The sequence below is a fragment of the Elaeis guineensis genome, chromosome 10 (genome assembly GCF_000442705.2).
Source record: "Elaeis guineensis isolate ETL-2024a chromosome 10, EG11, whole genome shotgun sequence".
Lineage (NCBI taxonomy): Eukaryota > Viridiplantae > Streptophyta > Magnoliopsida > Arecales > Arecaceae > Elaeis > Elaeis guineensis.
Window position 1 is genome coordinate 6,545,496 of NC_026002.2, and position 24,769 is coordinate 6,570,264.

The 24,769-nt window shown below is 39.5% G+C and overlaps 1 protein-coding gene and 1 pseudogene across 1 annotated transcript in view; one reads left to right on the top strand and one right to left on the bottom strand.

Moving 5' to 3' along the window:
• LOC105053498 (uncharacterized) overlaps positions 1-24,769 on the top strand; it is a 57,226-nt gene that overhangs the window by 6,579 nt on the left and 25,878 nt on the right. The window contains exons 5-6 of the mRNA XM_073244382.1: positions 19,840-20,477; positions 20,608-20,820. Of these exons, the coding sequence (XP_073100483.1) occupies positions 19,840-20,477; positions 20,608-20,820 (851 nt within the window). The remainder of the gene's footprint in view (positions 1-19,839; positions 20,478-20,607; positions 20,821-24,769) is intronic.
• On the bottom strand, positions 13,767-16,155 carry LOC140851952 (uncharacterized; annotated as a pseudogene).

A 24,769-nucleotide genomic window follows, 5' to 3' on the forward strand; every position in this document is an offset into this window, starting at 1 on the left:
CCTCAAGGGTAATCTGATTACCCTGTAGATGATCTCTGCACAGTCCGAGGTTCTGATGTAGCCACGCAAGCGCCTGGTCTCTACCGGTATCCACTCGGGCAGGATCTGGAATGTCTTCTCCTCGCGAATCTATGCTCCAAAAATCAGATCTTTATCTGATTTGAAAGTGCTTCAGAACTCCTTCTGAAGTTGGAGCAGCAGCCTGTCAAAGATGTCCTGCAGTCTTCTGTTCCAGGCATCACCATGCCTTGGATTTTTGCCACATGGACGTCCAACTCTTTGGACGTGAAGAGAGGAGGAAGGAGAGCAGGGAGGACGTGGAGAAGAGGGGAGGAGGCGGCAGCTATTGGGTTTTTTGTATAAAACAATTTCTTCCACAAAATCCTAAGCGCAGCAGGGTTTATATAGACCCTGTATGCCTCGCAGTGCCACATCATTCAACCAATCAGAAAATTTTAATAAATTCTGAAAAAATTCTGATTGGTGGAGTGATGTCATCTGATCACATCAGATAAGAACCCCATCCTCTCTCCTAAGTTGGTGCCAACATTGGATAAGCTCAATCAAGGTGGCGCCAAAGAGTCCATATTTATCAGGATTCTTTGGTTCTTATCCATTTGGGGCGCCCACTTTAATTCAATTGGGCTCATGCCATAATCTGATTATGGCACCCAATTCAATTGGATTTTGGCATGTGGACACTCCACAAAAATCCTTCAATGAGCCCTCTTCAGTTTAAGACCCATATGTCAACTTTTGACAGATGTCCTAAAATGAAATTGGCAGGTGCTAGGAATTAGTAGGTGTTGTCTTAAATTCATCTCATGAATTAAGACAAGCCTTTTTTGAGCTAGACAAGCTTCATTTAGACTGAGAGAAACCTTCCTAAGATTCTCTGGATGAGTCAAATCACATTTGGCTCAGTAGAGACAGAAAAGATTACACGAGGAGAAAGTTAGGCTCAATCGTGTGCTAGCACGATTTTCTTGAACCTAATTGGATCTAATCCAAATTAATTGGATTAGCCTAATTGATGACATCCAGACCCTAACCCTTGTTTGTGTGATCCAGTTAGGTTCAATTCCGTATGGTAATGAGACATGTCGTGATCTCATCATCGACATCATCGAAACTTCTTTTGATGGATTAGAACTCTTCTGATTTAGACAATTAGAATGATCGATCATCAATATCATTCTAATTGCTTCCAAAATCCACCAGTGACACCTAGCAGTATGTGGTGGTAACCCATCAGAACTGAAGACGAACCTCTCGGTGCAGTTACCTGTGTGATTGAGTTCCTCTATCATGAGTCCTGACTGAATTAGGGTTAAGGTGAACTCGTCAAACCCAACATCAGTCATATGAGTTAATCGATCGATCCGAGTCTGATGTGAAATCTTAATGGAAAACTCTTTTCCATTATTTCATTCTGCCATGGCCATGGGCTTAAGGACTCGATCTTTCAATTATCATAGGACTACTCCTCTCATCTATCGAGGTTGATAGATCCCATCTTGGTGCGACCTAGTTCCTACAATGAATATGCTACAGCCAACATACACCTTAGGGTTCCGAATGGCTAGGAGATCGAGTTATGGCGTAGTCAAACTATAAAACACTCAAGGTGAACTGTCGATGCACCTCAGGTCAAAGAACTAGACACATAACTGCAGCATCGAGCTAGTCATTGACGAGAAGGTAGACTTCCTTATGACTGCTCGAAGTCGTCACGCTCAGTACTCTCGTTCTCAACGAATATCTGTACTCTCGCTCCGGTGTTTCCACACCGTAGACTCAAGACATATCTATCCTAAAGAAGCGATCGTACACCAACCTTCCGGATCGATCACCATCCTCGTGATGATCCTATGGTCAGGAGCTGTTTATGAGTTAGTTATGTAAATTCATGCATTAAATTTTCAACTCTTGAAAATATGAATTTACATTCCCACTAACTCAAAGGATGTATCACAGACACAATGTACACAATGTGATAGAAGAATAATCCTTTTATTCATTTATAGTCAAAATTACAAATTTGCCTTTAGATCTGTACAGTAATGTGTCAGCCGATCTGGCATCTAGGGCACACATCTAACAGTAGGCAGTTGTAGAGCGAGTAATGGATGATATATAGGTACTTTTTGTTGAAGCTTTGCATCAATGACACCTATCTGTGTTCACATATACAATTTGCTATCTTACTTTCCTGTTAAGTGCTGTTGCATGAATGAGAAGACTTCCAAGTTTTTCAAGCATCAGGTCTCTGGCTTTCACATAAACTTAATAATTAGTTGTGGCACATTATTGTTTTCAAGAACCCCCTTAACCAATTTTTGAACCAAACTAAAAAGCATTTCCTTGTCAAATGCCTTAACTGACTTAAGGAACATAATACTTGAATGCAGTCATAGAAATCATAGAAGGTTGAAAGCAACAACTAAGCTGCTTATAATGTTAACTGCTTTGTTTGAAGTTCAAATTCTTATCTTGTAAATTTGGTGGCCTTGACCTTTGTCTATAAGCACCAGCATCTCTCACCATTTTTGTGATGGATGGCCATGCATTAAGTGTTATGCCATCTTCAGTGAAGAAACTTCAAATTTTAATGTAAATCTCTAAATGCTAATAGAATTCCTTCTGCTAATCCGAGTTGTCATCATTAATATTCAAGCATTTTCCCATCAATGTGTTTGGCTATGGCTAAACCTTTTTCCAAGTGGAGGGTTTAACCATCTGAACATCATTAATTACTCCTCGGAGGAACCTTTACAAACTTAATTCACCTCTTCTTCTTGTTATTGCTTAATTGACTTTCATTTGCTTTACATTCTTCTTGATTTAGGCTAACTAATGATTCATTATGCACTTACAATTAGGCTACAATTCCAAAATTTAATACACTGATGGCCTGATTCTGGTCCATAAACTTAATCCCCATCCTTTCCTGCTGTATCATTGTTATTGTTCTTAGATTTCATTTTTAAAACTAATGGAATCTTAACATCAGAAACTCTAGTAAAGGCAAAAAGCGAAAAACAGACGAATCTGATCCTAAATATTCTCAAAATAGCATGAATGTTGTAGAATACATCTATTGAATAGCCCCAGTTCAGAAAATACTTATAACAGAAATGAGATGTTTACTTGTGCAACAAAATTCCATAAAAAGGAGAAAAGGCACATCACAAGGTTCAATTGAGGGTTTCTATAGGGCCTATAACACAATGTTGGCTGCATCTCATTACCTTGGGATGCATGAGATGTTTTGCATGTCTGTAGCATGCAAGCATGGGCATTTCTCAACAGTGTAATCACTGTATTGAAGGTGTTATTTGCAGTGAAAGCTGCATTGGACAACTAAATGGTCCAACATTTTGTGGACACTCAGACATGCCCTGCACTTGAATATTTATGATTGGAATCTGCTAGGTTTTAAGCTATCATGGAATTCTGATTTTGTGGAAAGCTAAGGCAGTCTCAATCAGTGAAGTTAGTGAAATTCTTGCTTTTGCCTCTCTGTAAGTTGGTTGGCAGGAAAAAAGGCTAGCATTAAATATTATCAGAGTACTAAAGACCAGCTTTGATTTGTCAGTCTCTCTGCCATGAGACCCAAACATTTTGAAAGCTCTCTGTTACACTCCAATAGGAGCTGAAGCAACACTTAACCAATCAGCAGGGAGGTCTATGATTTTCACTCATGGGATAATAAATATGTGATTTATACAGAAATGATCACTGATCAGTTAAAGAAGTTGAGATTCAGATATATTTATGGTGGTAGCAAAATGGTGTAACTTCACCATCTAAGGAACTTGGATATGACTATGTATCTATGATCAGAGCTCTTCAAGTAAGGCTATAGTGGGACGAGAAAGAAGATGAAAAAACTTAAGTCAACCGTCTTTGGTTGCCCTTGCATAGATGATCCTCACCTCTTTTTTTGCTCCATATTCTGCTGCCAACGATCACATCAAGATTGGATGACAAGGATCCTGGGGAACCATCATGGCAAATATTGAGCATTTATATACTTGGGGATTATTTCTTGCTTATGCAGTTGAGAACAATCTATGGAAGGGTTAAAGAAACTTTTGAGAAAAAAATAGTAGCCATAGCAGTTTTGGTGCAAGCAGAGATAAGAATGGTGCCCTAACTAAAGTGGGTGCTAAGAAGTTCTCTAGAGTCACTATCTATCTGTTTGTGTGTCTATCTTTCTATATCTTTGTAATGTGGATTTAACAGAAGATTGTTGAAACAGATACTCTAAAGCAAGGATTTAGGTCCCGACAGGACAGTGGGATGGGATACCATCCCATGTGTCGGTATAGGGCTGTCCCACCAGTGTTTCATTCAGGACATGCCCTGTCCCAAATGTCGGAATGGGGTGGGACTGCAGTGCATCCCATTCCATGAGAAAATTGGGACAGTCCTGTCCTACGGGATTTAAAACCTTGCTTTAAAGCCTTATCAAAGTGAGGGTGGATAATACAGATATGTGCTTCTTGGAGTTCTACATGATTTCTGCTTGTTGATGAGATGTAAGCAAGCAATTTTATTTATAAAAATATTCTGAAGAATCTGAACAATAATTTTTGTTTGAATTTGGGACAAAGAGAGACTACACACATAAAATGGTTACCACAGATTTTACCAGAGTTCTCAATCTTTAGATGGATGATGGATACAAGTAAGACCTAGCATGAGCGAAATATGCACGCTAGTTGTACTCGATTTTTTGGACATGTATTTGACTATTTATTTGTCCCTGTTCTTAAGGATTGCATTAAGAGAGAGTAACATCAGAGATAACTAAATTAAATTGCAGTATTAGGAAAGTTAACTAAACTGGATGGACAAGATTTGTTGGTTATGATCAAGATACTTAAAGGACCAGTATTTTGTATGGAAAATCTGTTAATGATGATGTACAACAATAGAAGCTGTTTAATTAGGGATATTAGAATTTTTGAATTTTGAGGTTTAGAAGGTTAAAGTTGATTTCTTTTTCATAGATCATATTGTAATATTGTGTTTAAGAATCTAAATATTATCATTATTATTTTTTCGTGGTTCACTGGGGGCCCTGTGTGGGGGAGGGGTATTTCATGATTAGTGGACTTCCATGTTTGGGCAGTAGTTCCATTTATGGGTTATGGAGGTTGATGTGTGCTCGTCCCCTCCTTTTGGGTAGAGGTGGCCTTTATTTGGAAGAGAACAATATTGCTGCCCATTATCCTATTCTTTCTCTTCTGAATTAAATGTAGGTGAACCGTATTGGTGGTGAAATGATTCTTTATCTTGTTCTTTTTCCACTAACTGATCGACCAATTTGACCTGGAGATGCAGTTAGATTTCTTTTGAGGAAGAAGCATTGGAAACTAGATGGACTGTGGAAGGAAAAAAATTGTCTTGTTTATTTGTGTCAAATATTTTTTCTTCAAAATGAAGGAAGCATGGTGTGGACTTACCCACCCACGTGTAGATATCATTTAGCGAGCAAAAGGAATGAAATTTTCTTCTTGGACATCTAGTTCTGAATTACAGGTCTAATCCAAACCATACCCGGTGGATACTACAAGGAATCTCGACCTTCATCCAGTAAATCGCCTTTCTCTGTGGTCTCTATCAACCTTAGCATCCTTCACAAGTAGCCGGAACCTCTAATTCCTTTTATTTCAATTCGCAGCAAAGCAATCATCTAATCTGCTCCTTTCATGGATCAGCTTAGAAGATCTACTTCTTTCTATAATAGAGAGCTCCTTCTATTATTATTCAGTTTGTCAATAAACCAGCTAACCCTTCTCAAGTTTGTCTGTTTTTTGAACACTTTTATGCCTGCTTGTCAAGAAATGGTCAATATTTTTAAGGCATCCCAGAAGAAGATGGTGATAGAACATTCTGGATGATATCAAAACCATGTTAGCTGAATTGATAAAATCCGTTGTTCAATTGAAGTCCAGAGAGTAAGTCTTACTTCCAGTATTGTATTTACTAAATTTTGAAAGAAGAGATACAAAACAAAACTGAGTTGATTGTTCTTCTGGACTAGGGCAATATTGGAATACCACATATTGCAATGTGCTAATTTTGATTACCAGGATAGTTGGTGATGTTTGGGCTTACAGATAGCAGGATGAGTAATGATAAAGTAATGATCTCTGAGAGAGCACAATTTCATTGCTGAGAGCAATCTTTATTCCTCATGAGATATAGATCATTAGATTGAGAGGAATGTTACGTCGTTGGTTCCTCAAGATGTCTATTGCAGACTCCCTGAAGTTAAGGGAGATTGGAATAAAGAAGTGGACCATGTTTTCAACATAAGACAATGATTATGTGCTCCATACATGGAATCAGGTACGTACATGTTCCATCACATCAAGTTCCAGGAGAGACTTATCTGAGTTTCTTGAATGGATTGCTTAAGTGATTGTGGACATGTGAAGCTTTGTTGAAGCGCTTCTGCACTAACCACTTGTCTACGATGAGTTGGCTTATTATGCTTAATAAATGCTCAAGTAACTCAGAAGTCTTTCAAAAAGAATAGGTTATACATTTGTTGCATGACCTCCCTATTACTCTTGCAGAGCATTAGTTGGATAGGGGATTAATAGGAGAATCACACGGTTGTTTAAGTTCTCTATGGTATATTTCTAAGTTATGCTATCTCTATTTATTTTGCTGCAATGTTAAATGGTCAAGCCCTGCTTTGTTACTGAATTGCATGGATCCTTCAACATGACCTTACTGATTTTCAAGCATCCTTCAGTGTGATTATTAAGAAATTAATGATGAGTCAACCATCAGAAAACATATAATTGTTTCTCAACATGTTTGTGCACCTCCCACAGATATGTTACATGCTCTAATCACCCATTAAGTTGTACGGTACCCTGTTGCTTAGATGAGTCTTCCTGAATCCTGGGTTTTTTATCCTTAGATTCATACGCTTCAACTTATTCTCTTTCACTATTTCCTTGGTTTTGTACATGTTTTGGAAATGGCCATAATTTTGTTTCCTGAGAATGACATGTTGCTCATCTTTTAACATAACGTGGCCAATGTCAGCTTTTCGACTTCACTCAATTTGGTGGTTAAGCTTGTTTGCCATGTATCAGAGAGATTCTGTGGCAAGGTCTCCTGTACCGGTGGCCGGATCGGCCGGCCGGCGGTACGATACGGCACACCTCCGTTCCGTTCCGAACCGAGGCGAACTGACGAAGGAAACCGGAAAAGAAAAAGAGAGAAAGAGAGAGAGAGGGAAGGAGAAAGAAAAAGAGGGAGGAGAATCCGTCGGAGGCCCTCCGGCGGACAGCCGTGGCCGTCGGGCGGCGGAACGGCCTCCTGCGGCTCCGCACGGGGAACAGGGGCGATTTGCCCCTGTTTCTCGATTTTTTTTAAAAAAAGCTTTTTCAAAATGAAGTCGGCAAGTGGTTTGCCGACTTAATTAAGTGAAGTCGGCAAACCACTTGCCGATTTCGTTTTGAAAAAGCTTTTTAAAAAAAAAAATTCGAGAAACAGGGGCGATCCGCTCCTGTTCCCCGCGCGGAGCCGCAGGAGGCCGTTCCGCCGCCCGACGGCCACGGCTGCCCGTCGGAGGGCCTCCGGCGGATCCCCTTCTTTTTCTTCCTTCCTCCCTCTCTCTCTCTCTATTTCTCTCTTTCTCTCTTTTTCTTCCCGGTAACGGCATGTACCGTTTTGCATGCCGGAACCGTCTCGGTTCCCCGCCAGGACGGTTTGGCACGCCCCGTACCGGACGGTTCGGCCCGGTATGGCAAACCCTGTTCTGTGGGTATCTTCATGGTTAGCTCTATACTTGTAATTCTAGTCTATTTTTGATATGCTTATGTTACCCATTGGTGATCTTTGCTAAGTACATGTATTGGCTGCTGGAACCAAAACAATCCACTTGAAAGCAAGCCCTTCATTAGGCGTAATTTCTTTACTAGCCCCGTGTATTAAAAAGCCCTAGGCGCACTAAAGCGCAAAGGGCTGTTGGCCCCTAGGCGCTAGGCGCAAGGCTTAGGCGCGCGCCTGAGTGAATCTAGGCGCTAATTGAAGCAAAAAACATATAAAATTATATAACAGCATCCGTAACACAAAATAGTAGTATTATATAAACTAATGAATCTGAAACAATAATCCAAACAGCATAATAATGAACCTCAAGGCTCAAACAACAATCCAAACACCATAATGTCAACTCAAACAACAAAAGATAAGCTGAACCTTAAACAACTAAAGATAAGTAAACTAAACAACACCATAATGTCAACTCAGCTCTAATAAATATGTCTATGATTCTAATAAAAATAATCAGTCATTGACTCATTGGCCTCAATATTCATCCTCATCCTCATCCTCATCATAGTCCAGTGGCCCATAAGCATCTTACCCATCACCATATTTGTATCCCTAATCATCTTCCTCATCTATTTCAGCCTCTCTCTCACATGAAGCATGATTTGAGCCAGAACTTGGGCCTACTGCCCTCTCCCCTGCCCTGCCTCCTCTTGACCTCAGGTTAAATCTTTCCTCTTCTACTTCAGAAGCTCTAGCAACATCTCCCCATGTCAAATCTTCACCATCAAAAACAAATTGATCCTCAGCAGATTCTTCTTCAGTCCTTCCAGTTAACCACTCATTACTTTCATCTGTATCTTTCAATGAAATAGGATCAAGTGTATCCCGCAGCTTAAATCTCCTCATCAAAGTCCTGTTGTACTTAATATATATCAAATCATTCAAGCGGGATTGTGCAAGCCTGTTTCTCTTTTTGCTATGAACCTACAAAATGGGTTGAAGTTTCATTAAAATTGGTTGTCTGCTTATGAAGTCCAAACTAAGCTAACATCTCGTAAGTACTTACATATTCAAAAACACTCCAATTTCGCTCACATCCTGATGAGTTGCATGTAAGGCTAAGAATTTTTATAGCAAACTGTTGTAATTTAGGAGTTGAAGCTCCATATGAAGACCACCAATCAGCTGCAAATAATAATTAACAATTACTTAGTCAAATAAGAATGTTAGGCCTTTACTACTAAATTAGTGACTAAGAATTTTTACCTGGTGCCTTTGTCTTCCTATGCCTAATTGCTATTAAGGATACCAAATAAGCCTTCATTTGAAAGCTTTTCACCAATCTTATCTTGATCACCAAGATCTGGAGCCAGCCTTGCAATGCATTTATACAGCCCATCCTTCACCTCTTCATCCTGCTCAATTTGGCGGTTATCATAATAATACTCAGGATTCAAGTAATGCCCGGCTGCATGTAAAGGCTAATGTAGTTGGCAAGGTATGCTGAACTAGTACCGCCGGTCGTATCGGTCGACCGGCGATATGGATCGATACGGTTTCGTACCGTACCGAACCGACGAAGGCAAGCGGATCCGAATCGAAAGAAAAAAAAAGAGAAAGAGAGAGAAAGAGGAAGAAAGAAAAAGAGAGAGGGGAAGGAGCCGGCGGGGCCGTCGGATGGCCTCCGGCTGGTCGCCATGGTCGTCAGAGGGCACAGTCCACGCATGCGGCTTCGCGGGCGTGAAATAGGGCGTCGCCCCTGTTTCGCAATTTTTTTAAAAAAAATCTAGTTTTAAGTGAAGCTGGCAAATAGTTTGCCGGCTTCACAATTTTTGTATTTTTTTTTAAAAAATCCCTTAAGTCTTCAACTAGGTTGCCGACTTCATAAGTTTAAAAAAAAAAAAAAAAATCGAAACAGACGGTCGTCTGTTTCGAAAAAGGAGAGGGCGGAGCCGCAGAGGGCTCCACCCGCTCGACCGTCTGCGGCTCCGCCTGCTTGACCGCCCTCAGGCCGTCGGCGTTGGCTCGTCGGCCATCGGGGCCCTCGAACGGAGGCGTCGTCCGTCCGGTAGGTCCCTCGCCCCCCCTTCGAGCGCTCTCTCTCTCTTTCTCGCTCTCTTGAAAGCCCTATCGGGCGATACGAGGCTCGAAAGCCCTCCGACGGCTGCAGCCGGCCACCGCCGGCCTCCGGCAGCTCCCACCTCCCTCCCTCTCCTCTCTCTCTCTTTCTCACTTTTCCTCTTTTTTTCTTTCGTATCGTCCGTGTACCGAATTTACCGATTGAATCGTGCTAGTTTTCTGCCGGTCCGGTACGATACGGGGTGTACCGGCCGGTTCGACATGGTATGGAAAACCTTGGTGGTTGGTAATTTCACCTAGTATCAATGATCTTAAAGACCTCACTATATTTATCCTCTTTATGGTGGAATACTGGAATGACATTGCAATTGCTTCCTCAGCCCTATCCATGGCCTCATATATGTAGCCCATAGCAGATCGTTTTTCAGAATCAACTAAACGAAGCACATGAACAAGGGGACCTGGCACTTTAAGTGCATAAGGAATACCATTCCAAAATGAAGGTGATAAAACAGCTTGACATGCCTTTTTTCCCACTTGCTCCTTTGCCCATTTACTAGTGGACCATTGTTCAGATGTAAATATTTTTCTTAAATTGTCACATTGCCTATGTGTGCTTGATAGTGTGAGGAATGAAATAGCAAACTTAGTTTTTGCTGGCCTTAGCAAGTTTCTTTGGCTGGTATACTTTTTCATCATATTCAAGACACTAGAATGGTTATAAATATACCCAGTCAATTCAATTGCCCTTTTGATAGTTCTTGCAATAGAAGGAAGCTTTCCAATGTCTACTAGCATCAAATCCGCACAATGGGCAGCGCAAGGTGTCCAATATAATGTGGGATACTTTGCCTCCAAAAGTCGTCCTAATAACACAAGTTCCAATGTCAAACTTATTATTAACAAACTACTAACATAAATATAGTAATAGGACAATTATAAAGAAAAATACTTTAAGCAAACTTACCAGCCAATTCATAACTTGCTGCATTGTCAGTTATGACTTGTACGACATTCTTAACTCTAATTTTTTGGACCATCCTATCAAGTAATTTGAATAAGCTTTCTCCGGTCTTCATGTAGGCAGATGCATCAATAGATTCAATAAACATATTTTCTTTTGAACAATTGACCAAAAAATTTATCATTGTCCTCTGACTCCTATCTTGCCAACCATCAGACATGATAGTACATCCGATTCTTGCCCATTCCTCTCTATGACTCTTCATTATCTCATCAGTGTGAGCTACCTCTTTTTATTAGAAGAGGAACCCGAACTTCAAAGCGGTTGGAGGTTTCATGCCCACCCCATATCGTCCAATGGACTCAACTGCAATTCTAAAACTATCTAGTTTCACAGCCTTCAAGGGAATTGCAGCTTCATACATCCATCTTGCTAGGTTCTTTTTCTCTTAGCTCTTTCGTATATGCATCATTGATAGTGGTCTGCTTTCCCTTTTCTTTGTTTCCACTTGTTCCTTCTCTTCTGATATTACAAAATGCATCCATAGGACCATGTTGTCTTGGTTTTTTATTGCCCTTGTTTCTCAGATCTGCAATTTTCTTTCCATGAGGTTCAACCATGGCAATTTCATCTTCTTCCTCATCTTCCAAAACAACATCATCATAATCAGGCAGCAAATTTAAATCATCCTTTTCGTCTTTTTTCTTTTGCATAAACTCTCTAATTTCTACTTTCACATGTTCAGGGCATTTTCGGCATGCTATAATATTTCTAAAATCTCCAACTAAATGTTGCTTCAGCCTATAGATGCCACCTTTAGCTTCTTTGCTGCAAAAGCTACAGATGACATTGTTTTTGTTTTTAGGATCTGCCAAATAGCCATATTTCCATCCTGGATCTTATTTAATATTTTCAGAAGCCATGCTGCATGTAAATGAACAATTACATGAGCATAAGCATGACGAGAAAAAAAAGATAAAATAGAGAGAAAAGAATAGGCATGCAATGAGAGAGAGATAGAGGGAGGAAGAGATCAGTTTCGGAAGTACTGGACAGCTAGCAAGGAGAGAGTCTGAGAGTCCTTCACTCCTTCTGTTACATGCGTTCACTGATTAGATGCGCCGTTTCTTTGGTTTTCTGACTGAAGGAGAATTCTAAAAGACGTAGACTTCCTCTTGGTCAAGAATAGTTGAAACTTTAAAATTTAAATAGAGATAGACTTGTTGGTTTTAAAGTTTGTTTTTTAGTTAAACGAAGAGGCAATTGGCTGCCCACTTTAGAGTCCCTAGGTAATTAAAATTTAAAACTCTTAAGCAAGGTTTGCTGTACTGGTACCGGACGGCGTGCCGGACCGGTACAGTACCGGTACCGTACCGTACTGACACACGATACGTTTGAGCGTACCGGTCCGGTATCGGTACACAATTTTTTTCGATGTTCAATTTTTTTTTTTGATTTTTAAAGTTAATAATTGATAAATACAACCTCAATATGGCATTATATTGCATATTATTGACATATTTGGGTTCAATTTGGAGTTAGGTTGCGGTACAAAGGCTCTTGATCCAAAATTTCAAATATATATTTATTTACATTATATTTCAACTATATCATCTTAAAACTAAAAAAAAATATATAAAATACGCATTAAAATATATCTAAATATTTAAGTACAAAGCGCAATAACTGATATACGAACCTTAAGATGTATTCTGTATTTAATTTCTTGTCGAGTGTCTGTGACGCTCGTAGATATCTGGATCATCAACATAGTCTGAAGGGACATCAGTTCAACCCTCTAGCCAAACTGCACCGTACTCTCGAATATTCATCATCCCATAAGGCATCCTTTCTGGATTGTAAGACATTTCAGATCTCTCGCTAAAATTCTGACTCTGAGAAGTATCCTCGAGATGATGGTACGATTGTGGAGGAGCTCATCCAAATATACCAGTAGCAAAATCTGATCCTGGAGCTGCTCCAGACTGCATAGGGTAGTAACCACTAGAAGATGATGCCTCGGATGCACCATATGCATATGGATCATAAAGTGGCTGTGGATAATAGGATCCATTATGCGAGGATGATCTAGATACATTCATGGATCCTACTCCACGTGCAAGATCGTCCGCAGCTGCATCATGTGCTGGACGACCTCTAGGAGCCCGTCGTCTATATGAAATCGGCTCCCCATGATCTCTACCGATTCGTCCACCATGATCCCTATCCTGTGTGACATGTGTAACTGAGACTCACTGATGAATCGAATATCACCCTGTGGCTGTGTCTCATAAACGGTGGTTTTCTGTCCTCCAGTTCCTCCCTGATCATCAGATCCATGGCTACTACTACCAGTATCATCATCACTCTCTCTGGTGTCCGTATCTGAATCAGATAGCTCATGTACTCTCGAGAGTGGTGCACGTGCAACTGTCTTTTCCTTTTCCCCTTTGTGCCCCTCTGTGACTGAGTTTTCTGTGATTGGGAGGATGGATGCCTTCTTGCTGGCTGCCGGGAGGAACGTCTATACATCTCTCGCTCGAATCTCTGGGAAGATGTATCGGATAGCGAGTCATGTGATGAATGAGTCCCTTGTGTCCCCTCAGATTGTGGCTGATCAGCTGGAATCCTATGTGGAATATTTTTTTCTGCCCATTGTCCTGGATCCATCCTGATCTCCCTTGCCATCACACTGGTTGGTCGTGAGGGGATCCTGGCTCATCAAGTTCTGGCTCCTACTGCTGACCTGCAAGCCATCCGATGATCGGATCGTCATCCTCGTCGGTATAATCATCCAACGTCGGATCAGTGTACTTCAACTGAACTTCCTCTGAATACATTTTAGCCTCAACCTCAGATTGCAGTGAACATATACAAGATCGTCGAGGCATTTTTGTGTCTGTTTGCTGTGGATAAGGGCAAAAGTGGATCAATTACGCTCACAGCCACTAGCAGAGACCGTCTGAGAAAGAATACGGACAGCCATATGTCTCAAATTTTCTGCTGACGTTCCAAAATGAATCCACCATTCAGCTACAAAAGCAAAATTATATATCAAATTTGATGATATTATTAAGCAAAATGACATATCAATCTACATTGCTCATTATTGATATGTAATTTATCTGGATTCATCTGCTTTTTGCTTACGACAGCTGATGGGACTCCAAAACTGTCTGATCCTTCTCTAAACTGTTTCATCTGAAATAAAATATATTTATTATTTATAAATATATCATATCGAATTCAGTTGAATAATTATATCTGTTTTAAACTAGCATACCTCTTGCAGACACAATGATGCGATTTCTGGATCGGGCACCATCTTATATATGACATTGCGAAGAGCAGCAAGAAGCTCGCTATCCATATCTATCTCCGGAATAGTATACTGAAATTTCGGATTCAAGTAATAAGCTGCAGATAAATTTCAAGACTGATTAAGCACAATTTTATTTTCATGCTTCAAAAAAATATTTTAAAACATTCTTGAATCCAAACTTACCAGCTAGATACAAATCTCTGCCCATCTGATAGTCCCAACGGCGCTCAATAATGTTAATGAATTTCTGAGCATGTTTGGGATCATTCTCACTGAACTGTTTTTTTGCCCTCTCCATCATGTAATATAGGAAGCCCATCTGGGGGTATCTCTCGTTGTCCACGGCGCGAAGAACCTCATATAAAGGCTTGATAGCCTTCACTATCTTCTCAGCCCGCTGCCAAAATGACTGACTCGTCACCAAGTTCTCCACATGACTTCCATCAGTGCCGACCGTCGCATATCTGCTCTCCTGCCACTCGGCACTGACAAACATCTGACGTAGGGCTGTTTTCTTCTGAAGAAGACTATCAAGTTCTATGTAGTTGGTAGCAAACCGTGTGATATCCGATCGTAAGATCTTCCCCCCAGTATACGTCCGCATCAATGAAAGAACCCATGTGTGGTTGTAGATGAATCTAGTAATGGTCTGGGCAATGTCCACTACCTGCTGCACCCTGCGAATCTTTCCGATATCCATCAATATAAGATCAATGCAATGTGCAGTACATGGGGTCCAGTATATTTGCAGTCGCTGCTCCATCAGCAACTCTCCAGCAGCTTTATATTGTGGTCCATTATCTGTGATGATCTGTACGACATGCTGCTCACCCACTGAATCAATCATCTCCTCCATCAAACCAAGGATATATGTGGCATCGTGCATCTTATCTGAAGCATTGATTGATTTGTGAAAAAATATTTTTCCATCACAGTATGTCAAAAAATTAATGATGCTCCGCCTAGTAGGATCTATCCAACCATCATACATCACTGTCAGACCGTATGTAGGCCATTTATTTTTGTAAGAAGCAATCCATCTCTGCAGATCCTTCTTATTGTTGTCAAGAAGCTGACCATAGATGTCCTTAGGTCCTGGAGGATCTACACCCTAGCCGGCAGCCTCTATGGCTGAAATAACAGATCGGTAGTAAGGATTGGCTGCTGCATTTGCTGGAATATGGCTGAAATAAAACCATGATTCAATAGCTCGCCACATATCCTTCTTCTTATCTTTTTTCAGCATACTGTCAATTCTCTGCTGTTTTGAATCCTTGCTGGGCAAAGCATGTGGATCCAAATCCTGAATGCTGGCTCCTGCTGGAATATCTCTGGAGGACCTCCTCCTACTGTTAAAAGCTTCCAACAAAGAAGACATGCTGCGTCTGCTCCCTCTACCATCAGGCTCTCTGACTGAGGTTGTCCTCCTGAACTCGAATTCTCCTTACCAGTTGCTGATCCAGATCCTGATTCGTAGCATGATGATCCGAATCGGTCTCTGTACCGGGCCATCTCCTCCTGCTGGTACTGATCCGCCAAGCTCGCATAAATGGCAGCCTCAATCTGTGCCTCCTCATCATCTGGAGCAGAAGCCTCTGACTCTCTAGAGTGATAAGAAGGTGGCTCTGCAGTTCGACGGTTTACTTCGGTCTTTTTCTGCTTTGTCCTTTCCTTCGCTGCTTTCGAATCAACAAAGTACTTTTTCATCAATTGTCGGACCTCTTGTGGACATTTCCGACACATGGATACATCAGGATAACCACCAGTCAGATGCTGCTTCAACCTAGTCACTCCTCCTCCCTTGAACTCTGTGTTGCACCATTTGCATCTCCAATTATGCCGAGCCAGAGCATCTCGCCATGATCCCAACCGATGTCACGCTCCTGATCTTTCTTCTTACTCATTTCTGCAGATATAACAAAATACTAATTATTTCGAATTACCTGTAATATAACACTAATTACATATATTTTTTATTTGATAATATTTTTTACTATTTAAATATTTACAAAAAAAATTTCAAAAAAATCTCAAGTTAGATTCAAATATTTCAATTGTTTTGAATCATTCTAAACATTATTCTCAATTTCCAAACTAACACTGATTTTTAATTTTTTATTTTTTTAATAATTTTTATATAAATAAATATATACTATAAAATAGCTGATTAATTAAAGTGAACGAACGTCATGCTCTAAATTTTTTTTTATAAATATATGCAATATCACGATAGTTTAATGATAATTAAAATAATTATATATAATTTTAAAATAATTTTAATAATTATTTTAAAACTTATAAATTCAAAATAAATATGTTATATGCTTCAAATAATTTTTTAAATTAACTAAAATATAACACTATTTTTATATATTTTTTATTTTATAATTAAAATTTTAAATTTAAATAATTTAAAAAATAATTTTTTAATTTCAAATATTTGAAAAAAAATTAGAAATTAGATTTAATAGCTTGAATCATTCTAAACATGATTCCCAAACTCTGATTTTTTTCTTAAAATTTAATTTTTTTAATTTTTAAATAAATAAATATTTAAAAATATTTAAAAAAATATATAATTAACGAAAATTCACAATTTTGGTGTCATCGTGTAGATCTTCCAAAGATCTATCACATATAATTAAATCATCCCAAAATCACAAGATTTTGACATGATTTTCTCTTATTTTCATTCTTTCTCATTCTTATCCTATTTTTAACAACAAAAATAAAAAAAAAAATATTTACTAAGAAAATAACACATTATCTTACCTCCGGTTAAAGATTAGCCTCTCTTCGAACCACTCCTATAATTTGACGGAGTTTTTTTTTTTTTCTAATTTTTCGAAGGTCTCAATGGTTTCGTTGAGACTTTCGCAACTTTCGGACCCTCGGGAGTTCTCTGAGACATCTCAAAGAACTCCAAACATTCTCCTTTTATGCATGTGGTCTCCGACCCCACTCCGCCTCTCCCTCCTCACTTTATTCACATGGGACGGTCGGTACGGTTCGGTTCACGTCGAACCGGACCGAAACGAACCATACCGTCCGGTTTTGGACGATATGGAAGCGAACCGGACCGAACCGCTCGGTTCGGTACCGGTTCGGGGTGTTTCTCGAAAAAAGGTCCGAATCGGACCGTTTGAGCACCGGTCCGGCTCGGTACGTCCCGTACCGGGCGGTTCGGCCCGGTACGGCGAACCCTGCTCTTAAGCTAATTACCAGCTGTACATTCCTTATTTGACTAAAATTCTGAAAAGTCCTATTGGGTGCACTTATTGAGCATTTTACATGAACCAGCTAGGCTCATGCCTAGGGCATCTGAAGTGCGTCTGAGGCAAATCATCTCGCCTGGTTGTTATTAAGCGTCGGGCAGCATGCACCATGCGCGTAGCGCCTTAGGTGCACTTTTTTATTCACTGGACTAGCCATCCTGTTTTCATACCACCTTTTTCAGTAGCAAGTATAAAGTTCACTCTCTAATATGTAGCCTTCTGTGGAAACATTTATTGACGTTGGAGTTTCATGCATTGACAAATTTTCATGCCCAAAAAAAAACAATGTAAGATGCAAAATTCTCGTCTCCAAAGTCAAAGTCACATCAAAAGGGACCAGCCTAGAAGCTACGAGTGAAAAGTGGGCAATGTCTGCTCATGTGCCAGCACAAAGTTGGTTTACTCACTTTCATCCCCTGATTCTGTAGAGCTCTTTCTGTAGAGCGGACTTGACTGGATCTGAAGTCAATACTCTGAATATTTCTAAACTGTATGTAGGCTCTTTGTTTTATATATTACCATGCCAGTGGCGGGCATGCTGTACATGAACCACACAGGGTAATAATATTTGTACATGTGCATACCTAGTTCCGAATATAGTGCTTTATATCCAAGGGCTGTGACCAGGCACCATCCACTTTATAAGGCCTATAACAAGTCCAGACCTTCATGTTTCCAAGTAAACCTTATGTCAAATTAAAATGGGTCAAACTGATTAAATCTCAGATTATATAGATTTTTCAAGCTCGTATTGAGTAACAGCATAAGATACGCAATATTCCTAAGAGTCATTAATTGAGAAAATAAAAAATGAACCTATAAATATGCGATTTGTCTTATCTTAGGAAAAATATCTACTTGGTTTCTTTTGACCTTTAAATCCCACTTTAGGCTGGGCAGGACCTCTTATGCTGAGGCACTCTAGAACATCGCCTTTTTCTTCTTCTTCTTTTTTTTTTCTCCTTTTGGAAAGGCCCAAACCTATATATTTGTTTTGATCATGTGACCTAAGTGAATATCCCCACTTTACGTGGATTTTGGACCATGTGTCCAAATTGAAATTCAGATGACTCACCATCATTAGTTGCTTTCTAGTGCCTTATACAGCATCTGCTTCCTTGGAGTTATCAAGATCTTTTCTTTTAAGACTTATATACATAAACAAGTTGGTAAATTTCAACATTTTATTCATTGTCCTCCAATGCTTCTCTTAGGGGGCATAGGCAGCCTACTGTGGCCATATTGATTGGCTTCTTTTATTGAAGATTGAACATTCCACTAGGTGGATGGAGTAGCTCCATCCAAGATTTTAAGTCCCGGCAGCATGGGGGGTGTCCCAGCCATCCTATCGCATTTCTGTGAGAACATGGGACAGGGATGGGGTTCGGACTCTGAAGTCCGAAACCCATCCATGCAGAGAGAAAAGAAGAAAGGAAATAAAGAAAGGAAGGAAAGATGAAGAAAAGGAAGGAAGAAGAAAAAAAAAGGAAGGAAGAAAAGAGAAAGAAGAAGAAAAAGAGAAAAAGAAATAAAGGAAAAGATAAGAAAAAGAAAGAAAAAGGAAAGGAAAGAAAGGAAGGAAGAAGAAAAAGAAAGAAAGGAAGGAAAGAAAGTTGAAAAAGAGAAGGGAAAGGAAAGAGAGACTGAGGAAATTTAACGGAATATATGACTGGGACTGGTGTGGGGATGGGGCGGGACAATGGGGCATCCCGTTCCATGGAGAAACGGGGACACCCACATCCTATAGGCTTTAAAACCTTGCCTCCATCAACATTTAAAAGTATTCAAGAATTTTTGCACTCCAACTTTATGACAAGCTGTTGGTCTTTCAAGAGACTAGAACTTCTGAGATAAGGATTGTGATTGATATTTCTTGCTCATTCTTTGTGAAATTGTAGATTTATGTCAGGGAGTCAAAGTTTATATGCGGCAGATGGAGCTTGTTTCCTTTAATGGTGTTTTCTTCCAACTCATTTTTTTTGATAATCCAACTGTCTTCCTAACCATCTATAGTGTTCACACAGTATTTCTTGATAAGTGGCTATTTAACGAAATTATTAATCACTATAATGGCATATAATTAACCTTGCTGATCATATCTTCTCGTCCGTTCAGTCAAAATGTATGTTTTCAGTCCTTGTGGGAGTTTTTATCTAGAATTATTAGTTACATAATGTACAAGCACGTTTGGGTCATTACTACATGTTCTGGTGATCACTGATTATATCCAGGCCTTATCTTTTCAACTCAGTTTTTCAGTATAAATATGTCAAAGCCAGACAGATGCAAATTGATCCTATAGTTAGTGGAAATGTTCCCCATGAGTTTTTTCCATTTTATCTTTGGCTTACACAGTTGTGGACCTAGTCAATTTGCATATTTTGCTGCAGGGAGTTTCTCGCTGATGGCGACCTTTTGGAGCCTGAGCACATAACGAGTGGTGATCGCTTGGAACAAGAAGAGGAATTTAAGCTTAGAGTGGAACTCGAGGCAGAGGAAAGAAAGCTTGAGGAAACTTTGGAGTACCAAAGGCAGATTGAAGATGAGGCCAAGAAAAAACACTTTGCAGAGCAGTTTAAGAATGGCACAGCATTCCCAAAAAATGAAGTAGAAGAACCATGTGCTATTAATTCAGACCCAAATCCGGATTATCTGGCCAGATTGCATAACAACATTCCTCCTGCTTGTCTAAAAGGCATAGATTTTGGTGATTTTCACTTCCCAGAAGCAGCCATGCATAAGGACCAGCAAAGTATCAAGTTTGACCAGTCAAGATATAAATCTTGTAGGCTGGATCAGCAGCTAGATTCAGAAGTGCAGCAGCTTAGTGGTGACAACAGCGAGAAGCGACATGAAACTAAAACTGATGAGATGCAGCCTTGGGGCCAGAACAATGGAATTCCAAACAAAGGGAGCTTAAAATTGATTGAAATAGAGAAAAATGCAGCCACTGTGAAATCTTTCAACAATTCTGGCCCCAAAGTAATCAAGAAGACTAACAGCCAATCACATTTAAAACACAAGCAAGGTATTCATTGTCACTTAGGTGGTAGTGGATTCTAGTATGATTTATCATGTTATTATCATAGATCAATAAATGGATATATGAGCTGCTATATTGTGTTCTGCATGATAGTCTTCAAGTCTATTTCTTACAGGCATGTTGGGAGCTGCACATGATGGCTTTATGCCTACTGATCAACATGCACGTAGGCAAGCTCCTAGAACAAATAACTCTAAATTGCCTGATGAAAGTTCCAGAGCTTTGCCATATGCAGAAGTAAATCAATTGCATGCACAGTATCAGAATGAAGTGAATTATGGAGCTCAAACTCCGGCTATGGGTCTGGATAATGCACATTTTGACACCAGTACGTTCTTCTGCATTTTTGTTCACCATGAACTAGGTGCCTAAGCTGCATTTATAGTTTATTTAGTTCTTTTAGTTAGGCATTTATTGCTAATTAAAGTTTCAGAGCTGCAATATGTTTCATCTAGTCTTCATCTCTCCCTTAAACCACTGATTGTAAAGAACCAAAATTGCTAGTTCAATCAAATATTGGCAGGGCAAGCAAGAAAGATACATGTGATAGTGTTTAATGGTTCCTTGATAATCATCACTATTCAACAAGGTCTGGTGAACCGTACTAGGTTCAAGGCGTACCAAATCGGGCCAGTTAGTTCCTGGCATAGTTCATCCCGTTGGTTTGGAACATATAAGGACCAGTTGGTTACTCATATGTTTCATTCCATCGGTTTGGAAAATATGTATATATTGACGAGGGTTTTCAAACCCTCTCTCTCTTGGTCTCTCCCTCTCTCTCTCCTGCCTTCTCCCTCCTCCCTGCCCCCCTCCCTCTCTGCCTCTTGCTGCATTGTTACCCCCTGGAACGGCATGTATGGATCCATGCCATACCAAACTAGTTTCTGGTTGGTACCTCCTCTGTTATTGGTTTGACGGACCTTGCTTTTCAATTTATGTTTTATTGTTTTGCAACTATGATTCACCAAGCACATTTTTTTGAAAAATTTTCGACTGCTGGTTATTTATAAATGTAAATGCTAATAGTGCACTTCTGTTCTTTGCCTGTGCCCATCATAATTAATTCATCCAAATAGAAATCTGTAAGGAGAATCACATCCTAGGCATAAGAAGTTCAAATGAACCAAATTCTATTAAGTATTGTCCAGTGGATCTTCTATCAAATTATTTCATTTTTTGATAAATCTTGTTCTTTGAGCTGCTAGAGAATGGTTGGTTTTGTTAATTTAGGATCTATCATGTAAAATAAAAAAGAGATAGATGAATATATGTGCTGCTTAATTAGAGCTAGTTGGATGAAGAAGAGACATCTGTGTCAGATATATTATATGATGGATGCATATCTCGGAGAAAATTTGTAGAGCTATAATAAGGATTGTAGTGCTCTATGGCTTAGAATGCTAGGCAATAAACAAAGTTTATGAAACAAGTATGGTAGAAATGAGAATATTAGGAGTTGCATAAATTAAGAAGAAATTGATAGAAAATTGATTTAGACGAAATGAGCATGTATAGGGGTGTCAATGGTCCGGATCGGGCCTAGGGCTGAAGCAAACTGGAAGTTTAAACCTCATTTTTGAGCTTGGCCCGACTTGGACTGGGCCCAAGGTTATTAGGCTCAAGCTTGACTTAGGATATATCCTTGGGTTGGTCCTATCTCCAAGTAGGACTTCTTTTTTCCTTTTCTTTTATTTTGTGAATTCTCAACTTGGTCTCATCATGAAAGTTATGTGGGCATCTACTTCTAGGCTGGAGGTCAGCTGGCAGCCCTATAAGCTGAGCCTAGGCAGTTTTATCAGGTATTTGGGCCATTAGGGCTAACCCATCCCACTGATAGTCCTAAGAATGTAAAACAAAGATCTAACAGGAATCTAGTAAGGAGAGGTACTTTAAGATATATTGAAGATTGTAGAAAAAGGAGGGGAAGATCTAAGGTAATATGGATGGTGGTTGCAAGGAAAGATATGGAAAAACTTGGAATAACATCAAATTTGGCCCTAACCAGGAATACATGGAAAAAGGTTGGATGGTTGTGGTTATGGTAAGTCGTGACCTTGGGAATTGATGATGTGTGGCTGTTTACAATTTGCCTTGAATTAACTGGCAGTATTGCCCTGATGATATTTGTTGTCTACCAATTTTACACATCATATGGATTCAACAAATTTGATGGAATCAAAAGGTTATCCATATTTGCAGCCCATCTTATGGTGTTTTCCATCCTATAGTACACATGTTGCAAGATAGCAGTAGTTCAACTAGCAAAAATGGAAGGGATTGGACACTGACCATTGGTCCTCTCTCTCTCTCTCTCTCTCTCTCTCTCTCTGTCCTACTTAATAATCATTCTAATTGTTTTTTTTTTAATCTGCTTAAGAATGACATTGAAATGGCTCCACCACTCCGGTCTGATCTTATAATGTGCCATGAAATAGGCATTCTAGTCATTCATCTCATAAGTAGAACTATTTTGGTGGCGTGTCTCTTTTTTAAAAAAAAAAAAAATTTAAAGATTCTAACTTGTAATCAAAAAGAGGAAATACTTTCTTTTCTTTTTGTTATTGTTATCACCATCTAACAGTTTACAATCAAGTTGGAGTCAGCTAAGGGGTGTACTCTATATTCAGAAGGCTCTGCGGAAGGTTGATTTTTTTAACAAATCTTGTATGACAATCCTCTAAGAAATAATGCTTATTCCTGGCCAAGGCGAACGTTAAGCAAGATAGGGGTCTTGCCATGAAATCTAGATGATTGGTTTGCCTAAAAGGAAAATTTTTCAAAGTTTAATATAGGAACTGCTTTCATGTTTGAGTACATCATGTTGGATATAGAAGCATTCAGATTCATTGAAACCAAAAATATAACTGCTTTATCTTAGTTTATTAGAAGACACTAGTTGTCCCTGTATTTTGGTTGTATCTCTGTGATGACATTCTTTTGGGTTATTTGTTGAGGTTTTTGACAAAAATGAGCATTATTTGCCAATCAATCTTTAAAGGATCAATTTTTGATAAACTGAATGGAATTATAGGTGCATTTGACATGATTTTCTTTATTCTACCCTTTCAAATTCTTGTGAGACTTGGGAACTGGATTTCCCAATTCTTTTAGCTAGTTTCAATGGAGGAAATACAATGCATGTTCTAAGCATTACAATTTGCTGACACGAGAACTCATATTGATAAAGTGAATATAGAGGCTGTTTGGAGTCCATGCAGGCCAGCCTGCTTGTTTGAATGCCTGCAACTCAAATTGTACGGTAAGCTGAATTGCTTGTTGGGCTGCAACTCAGGGCTATATTGTAGTAGGTTGACTTGTAGTCAAAGTGCACATAGGACAAGTTAGAGCTGCTCGAGTAGAGGTATCTTAGCTAAAAAGGAAAAGGATTTGTCCTCTTCACTCCCCCTCTCCTTCACTTTGGCTTATCCTCCACTGCCACCAACCCCCACCTCTACACCACCATGCATCATCTCTGGTGGGCTGCAACCCTTCTCCACCCTCCTCAAGGCCTACATGGCCACTTCCTCTCTCTCCATGGACACCCAGGTCCATGCCCAGGCCCTCGCCGCCAACATCTTCAACACTAACCTCTTTGTCCAAAACAGTTATCTCCATGTATGTTAAGTGCTTCGATTTGGCATCCGCTTGCAAGTTTTTTGATGGAATACCTGTTAGAGATGCCCCTCTGTTCCCTAAACTCTTCCAAACACAGGAAGTGAGTTTTCTTTTAAGTCAACTACTGCAACGGAAGTTGCAACGCTTAACTAGAGGGCTCCAAAACATTCCGTAGTGGTTTCCCAAATCTTTGAGTGCTCATTCCACTCTTTTCCTCTTTTTTTGTTTTTTTTTTATATAATAAGCCTTCTGTCTCTTTTGAATTCTTTCTCTACCGAATTCCTATAACTAAATTTGCGGACCTATCGGTAGAATTAACAAGAATCTTGTCTCCATGATGCAAAAAGTGGAAAGTCTATGCAAGGGATCCATTATTATTATTATTATTATTATTATTTTCATAAAGCCCTTTCTTGGGGCATATGTGGAGTTTTGGCATTTCTCTACTGCCAGATTTTAGGATGATTTTGCACCGAAGGACCTAGTTGAAACATTTCTTTGATTTTGATTGATAATGACAGTGAAATCAATTGCTGAATAGCTGCCCCAAGACTGACTGTCACTACTTATTTTGAGCAAGATATAATACATACCAAGCAAGTCAATCTGATCTGATTGTTTAAAGGACAATTGACAAGGATATTAGGGAGCCTTTTTTTGCG